General features: G+C 38.0%; 1 protein-coding gene across 1 annotated transcript; it reads right to left on the reverse strand.

Annotated features, from left to right (window-relative positions):
* Positions 1–1,079: 1,079 nt before the first annotated feature.
* Positions 1,080–4,397, reverse strand: LOC145799364 (uncharacterized). The gene is made up of 3 exons (XM_082888925.1): positions 3,569–4,397; positions 1,354–1,445; positions 1,080–1,181 (listed from the first exon to the last, which is right to left on the reverse strand). The coding sequence occupies exons 1-3, from the start codon at positions 4,395–4,397 to the stop codon at positions 1,080–1,082; spliced, it is 1,023 nt and encodes a 340-aa protein (XP_082745051.1).
* Between the last annotated feature and the right edge of the window lie 2,611 nt (positions 4,398–7,008).

Genomic DNA, 7,008 nt, shown 5'->3' on the forward strand with positions numbered 1-7,008 from the left:
TTGATCGATTCATATTCAATCCCATATACCACTCAAAATAAACTTTAAACATAGGGCTTTCGAAGATCAATTCCAATACATACAAACCCTAGTCAAACAGATCAATTTTTATAGGTTCGCCAATGGATTCTGCAACTGCAAAGAGGGTTTCTCTTGATAGAACTCGATCAAAAGCCCAAGAAACCTCTCCCAAACAGCAGAAAAATGGTTTGAAATTTGGTTCCCTTATCTTTCACCATGAGGAACTCCGAAAATTATCTTGAAATAGTCTTTGTATGAAATCAAATTTGAAGGGATAATAGTTGTGCTCGAAGTCAATGACTGAAATCCCCTTTAAATTCCATAAATTCCTAGTTTTGGCGCAGAGCAATTTGTACCCAATGTTCCTACCCAGAAGCATGAGAATAATGTATTTTCCCAGGGTTTTCAATCTCATTGAGCAAGTTGAGAGAAAGCTGTACTTGAGGAATATGGGGCTGGACTTGTGATTTGTGATTTAGTAATTGTGAATTATTTATAGAGTACCAAAAGCCTCACAACTATTACCTCGTCTATAATCTCGTATATATTAACATCCTAAATTATAAAAATTGTACAAATACTTGTTTTTAAAAGTAGCCTAAGAAGATAAAAATATAGAATTCATGAGGTTAAAATATAAGAATTCATAAATGAAGAGATAAAATCATATTTATTAATAGTTGAAAGAGGTATTTTCATTCTAACTAAGACCATGAAACCAAATTCGTAATCAACCCTTGGTTGAGGGAGGGGAGCTTGACCCTTATTCAACTCATTAATAAAACATTTCACAATGCAAACAAACCTAAATTGAACACATTTTCGAATTCATTAAATTTTCAAACCAAGCTTACAAGCAATTACGTTACTCAAGTTTAACAATTATTAACTCGATTAAAACTAATCTGAAATTGACTTCAAAGATAAATAAACCAAGCCTAAATACATTCTAAAACATACTAAGCTTTTATGTCAAGTTCGAACAACCTACTACTCTACTCGTCTCACCTGGTTCATAAGCCAAATTTTGATGCAATAACACTACAATATCGAACCTCTTAGTTTATATGCAAGACGTCAAAATCCTCCAAGGAACTACAAGCATATATCTCTAGCCTCTTCTCAAATGTACCAACCCCAAAAAAAGGAATATCACAAAGCTGCATAAAGAAAATCACTAATTGCCATTTCACATTCCATTCAAATCAAGACTCCCGATGTTTGTTGAGCACAACAAGATGCAAAATTTGAAAGTAAGAATAACAAACCTGGATGAGGGTAATAATTTAATTTAAAGAACAGAAACAAGCCGTTGAAACTTATTAACAAGACCTCAAGAGTCAATAACACCCCATTCCAGCAAAAATCAGCCTGTGAGCATCTCAACCCAGACATGCAAATCATTTGACTAGTGTATAAATTCCCTATTACAGAAACAAAATTGTGACAGTTACAGTGAGAAAGAATCGACCTCAATAACAGCATGAGGCCACTCCACCCTATTGGTTGGCAAACCTAATTCCCTTCTCTATTGAAGTTTTGAGCTCTGGCATCAAACTTTCAAGACCTTGTTTCTCATAATCTGATAGGGGACCTAGTCCAAGGACTTCCTCCACACCATTCTTTCCGAGCCTTACTTATTGCATTAAAATGTAGCAACCAGTTTAGGAAATTTATCAAAACATAAGCACATCTAAATCTTGAATATAAGCAAACGATTAATTTATGATGAAGTGTGATCAAGGTTTTAAAAAGTGGTCGCAATCGTTACGTAACGCCATTACATAACGGTTGTGGTAGTTACCGCCACTCGTTACGGCCGCTTTTGCAGTGTGATCGAGATTCACAGGTGTATCGGCCATAGCGACTGCTATAGCGGTCGTAACGGTGCCGTAACGGCTTGCTACGCACCGTTACGTAACGGCTCCGAATTGCTTCTTTCGAAAAAAAAAATTTTGAAAATAGGGAAGAGAGATAGAGAGAGAAGAGGGAAGATGGAGAAAACAAGAGATAGAGAGAGAGAATAGGGAAGATGAAGAACATGTTATTGATTTGTTGAAGTTGTAAGACCTATGCTATTCTATTCAGCTGCTATCACTCAACCATTTTATTTGTGTGTGTCTATCTATATATTGTTTAATAATAATAATAATAATAATAATAATAATAATAATAATAATAATAATAATAATAATAATAATAAGTATGATCATTATCTATTTGGCTTGATTAATATATATATATATATATATTTAGGCTTTTATTTATTCTCTTATTTTTGTTATTGTTTATCTTATATATAATACTTAGTGATTGATTTTTTGTATAATATAAAGTCATTAATTATTAAAATAAAATGTAAAAAACTCAGTTTATAGTTATTTAAAAATATGAAATATATTGAATTAAAGCAAGGTTCTAAAAAGCGGTTGTAATCGCCGTAACGGTGGCGGTAGCGCAGTTGCGGTTGTGAAGTGTAAAGGCCGTAGTGTAACGGTTGCGGTAACCGGAACCGTGAATTTTTTTATTTTTTGCACAATTTGAAAAAAACTTACCAATACGCATATTTTTTTTTCATAATCATATTTATTGGGTTAAAAATAAATATTGATCAATTTTTGTAAATTTTTAAGTATGATCCAATATATTTCATATTTTTAAATCACTATTAATTGAGTTTTTTACATTTTATTTTAATAATTAATGACTTTATATTATACAAAAAATCAATCACTAACTATTATATATAAGATAAACAATAACAAAAGTAAGAGAATAAATAAGAGCCTAAATATATATATATATACATATTTTAACCAAGCAAAATAGATAATGACCACACTTGTTATTATTATTATTATTATTATTATTATTATTATTATTATTTTCAAACAATATATAGATAAACACACACAAATAAAATGGTTGAGTGATAGCAGCTGAATAGAATAGCATAGGTCTTACAGCTTCAATAAATCAATAACATGTTCTTCATCTTCCCTATTCTCTCTCTATCTCTTACTCCTCCATTTTCTCTCTTTATCTTTCCTCTTCTCTCTATCCCTCTTCCCATATTTTCAGCTTTTTTTGGTATGTTTTTTTCGAAAGAAATAGTTTGGAACCATTACGTAACGGTGTGTAACATGCCGTTGGAATTTGCCGGAGTCGATGTCGAATGCACACTTAGAAGCGTTCAATTTTATCTTATACTTTCGAAGAATGACGAATGTGTCTGACAAATCGGCTAGATGGGAGTGCTTTTCCTTGAATTTGACTACCATATCGTTGATGTATACTTCCATGGTACGGCTGAGTTGTTCCTTGAACATGGAAGTCACTAGTCTTTGATAAGTTGCCCCCGCATTCTTCAGCCCAAAAGGCATAACCTTGTAGCAATAGGTTCCTCTTGGGATGAGGAATGTGGTTTTTTCTTGATCCTCCGGCTGTATGGCAATTTGATGATAGCCTCTGTAGGCATCCAAGAAGCTCATGCATTGATGATGTGCCGTTGCGTCTACGAGTTGGTCTATTTTGGACAGGGGAAAACAGTCATTGGGACCAGCTTTGTTCAAGTCTGTAAAATCCACACAGACACGCCAAGAGCCATTCTTCTTCTTTGCGACCGCAGTATTGGACAACCATGTAGGATAAGTTACTTCGCAAACCACCCCGGCGTCAAGTAACCTATCTACCTCTTCAACGACGACTAAAGTATGCTCCGCTGCAGACTGCCGACTTCTTTGAACAATTGGCTTACATTTCAGATCAACGTTCAAGCGATGTTGGGCCACTGATGGATCTACTCCTGGCATCTTGTATAGGGACCATGCAAACACATCAATATTGCCAAGTAAGAAGGCTACCAATTCCTGCCTTTCGACGTTATCCAAGGAAGCCCCGATTATGAAGAACTTGTTAGCATTTTCATCAATTTTGACCTGATGCAGGGTTTCGGTTGCTTTTTCACTTGGGATCCTCCCAATGTCTTCGAGACTCTCTCTACCCGGCACCTCAATTGAATGCACTTCCAGTTTCCTCGGTCTCTTTGTAGCTAGAAGATAGCATGCTTGCGCCGACTTCTGAAAGCCGTGAATTTGTTCAATGTCATATTCAGTCGGAAAACGGAGTAGCTGGTGGTAGGTGCTTGGCATGGCTTGCATCGTATGTAACCAAGTTCTGCCAATGATCAGACTATACGGCGAAGAGAGCTTAACAACCAAAAACTCTACGTCTACTGATCTAGTTCCAGCCCGCACAGGTAGTGTGATCTTGCCCAAAGGGTACTCTGGGTTAGAATTGAAGCCGAATAACGGATAATCAACCGGAGATAGGTCCGAATCGGTAAAATCAAGTTTGACAAAAGTTTTGTAATACATTATCTCTGAAGTGCTACCTTGGTCAATGAGGACACGCTCGATGGTAAATCTGTTTACACGTAGCTTGATGACGAGGGGATCAATGTGGGGGTGGGACACTATAACTAAATCACTGTCATCAAAACTAATCCTTCCAGTGTTGTGTGGTCATTTCGCTGGCGTCATTGAGCTATGTGTGCTAGATGGTAACTGGATTGTGTGCACCTCAGGTGGTGCCAGCAAGCTGTATATCATATGGATTACACCAAGAGGGGGTGACTCCGGCCGTAGAGCTATTGTATTTGTTGAATTACTCTTTCGGACGTATTATGTAAGACGGTCGTCTTGCACCAATTCTTCTAGGTGATCTCTTAAAGAAAAACAACTATCGGTGTCATGACCATGGTCTTTATGATACTCACATCATTTATCTCGTCTCCTTGCATCGGGAGGTCCCGTCATCTTGGACCCCCACTTGAAGAACGGAAGGTGTTGTATTTTCGTTAGAATCTTATTGATCGGCTCTGTCAGCTCCGTGTATTTCTTGCCTGGATGCCTTGTGCGCTTGTTATCCACTTGGTATTGTTCATTAGCTTATTGTGAACATTGGTCGGTTGATTGGCGCGAATCATGTCTTTTGTCTCGTTTGGGTTGATTCCGCCGTTCAGGGCTTCATAGAGGCACGGAGCTAATCGGCTAAACAACTCCCGACATGGCCGTCTCAACAGCTTTACGTTCGGCTTTGACTTGAAGGGCATCATCTTACACTTCGCAGTATTCTTCAACCTTCTTCATTAATGCCCAGACGGTTTTGGGGGGATGCCTAGTCAATGAACTGCGGAGGGGGCTGTCGGGGATGCAATCCCATCCTAAAGGCGGTGATGGCCATGGAATCATTGCAAGCATCATTGACCAGATTAAAGCATTTCTAATAGCGGGCCGAGTATTCACGAAGAGTTTCTTCCTGTTTAATTTGCATGGCCCAAAGAGAGTGGGCTTGCTTCGGCTGGACCTTATTGGTGATGAATCTTACCCTGAATGACTTTTGGAGTTGGTGGAAGCTCTTAATTGATGCCGGCTCCAATTTATAGTACCACCTCACGGCCAGTGGTCCTAGACTGCTTGGAAATATCCGACACATGAGGGCTTCGTCGTCAGCATGGAGCATCATCACTTGCTTGTAATGACGAATGTGATCAATGGGGTCTGATTTTCCGTCGTAGAGGGTGAACGATGGTGCCTTGAACTTCTTGGGTAGCACAGCCCTGGCAATTGGTCGCACGAATGGGTCGTGTTTATCTTCCTCATCCGAATCATCAGTTTTCCTTCGTCTATGTCATACATATGGACTTCCCTTAGACGAGCTGGATACAGCAACGCGCCCTTTCTTTCTGGGCTCCGGGGATGGTGAGTCTGAATCACTATCACTATTATGTTTCTGAAGTCGACGTTGGTGACCATCCTTCTTTTCCAGAGGTCGACCCCAGTCCTGGCATGCGGCTTGTTAGGATTTCGCCACCTCCAAGGCCAAATCCTGGCACAGGCACTCATTCTCAGCTAACACATTCTCCAACCGCTGTTCACTTTACTTTGCTTGATCCATAATCGTCTGCATTGTCTCGTGCATCGAAGTTGAGGGTGATGTCTAAGCTACTGAGTCAGAGTTCAAGGCACGTCGCGCAGCGATATTCTCCGGTTCCAGCATGTTTCTTGGTGTGAGGTCGTCTCTTGGTGTAGTTTTGTCAGGTACTATCGGAGGATCTTCTATTTACGCCGACCATGGATGTATTTGAGTATTCCCACAGACGGCACCAATTGTAGTAATGTGGTTTGGAAATACTCTTGGATCCTGAACGACGTTCCTGATCCTCTGATTGCCACCTGAAAAGGGATTAACACTCTGGTCGGGGGTGCCGGAATTAGCACTCCGACGGACAAGTCAGTATATGTCTCACGTTTGCTTATGTCTCAAGTTTCTTGGGGTTATCTCTCACATACCTTTCTTTGACTGTTGCTCCTCTATTTATATTCGCTTTTGGGCCTCAGGGTCGGGCCCACTCTTAATCCATCATGTAATTGTTCACTCGGCTCCCTTTTGTCGCATGCCAATTCCTACTCGGCTCTTCGCTTAACTGGTTCTATGGCCGATTAGAATATTTGGCATCTGGAACGTACAAAACGGGGCCGAATATAATATATATATCTTGATTTTCGAAGTGTGTACTCGGTCTATCTGCATCCCCTGACATTCGGCTCCCACAAATTAATATTTTTTAATTATATTAAATATATATTTTAATTAATAATTTTGATAATTTTACTATTATATATGAGAATATTTAGAAATTGTTTTCTATTAATTATGTAAAATAAAAAATGAATTAATTACCTAAAAATCATATTTACAAATGTTATACTAACTCAGGTTTTATCTAAAAATTTTTGAACCAATAGGTCATATTTAGTAAAATTAAAAATATTATCAGTTTTTTTCAATTTTTAAAACTAAGAATATTATCAATTTTACATAGTAATGTTCAAGATAATTATTTTATTAACTGATGAAAAAAAACTGAACATGAGATTAAACGTTTTTGTCTTTCTATCTATTGGTTTGATTTAACTATTCAAT

This window comes from Camellia sinensis, chromosome 9 (assembly GCF_055761805.1).
Source record: "Camellia sinensis isolate YWXY chromosome 9, ASM5576180v1, whole genome shotgun sequence".
Classification (NCBI taxonomy): Eukaryota; Viridiplantae; Streptophyta; class Magnoliopsida; order Ericales; family Theaceae; genus Camellia; species Camellia sinensis.

Coding starts and splice junctions, on each gene's coding strand:
- LOC145799364 (XM_082888925.1), bottom strand. CDS start 4,397: ATGTATTACAAAACTTTTGTCAAACTTGATTTTACCGATTCGGACCTA. Junction 1,446..3,568: donor CAAAGCTGGTCCCAATGACT/GTTTTCCCCTGT, acceptor TTTCTGTAATAG/GGAATTTATACACTAGTCAA. Junction 1,182..1,353: donor GGGTGTTATTGACTCTTGAG/GTCTTGTTAATA, acceptor TTCTTTATGCAG/CTTTGTGATATTCCTTTTTT.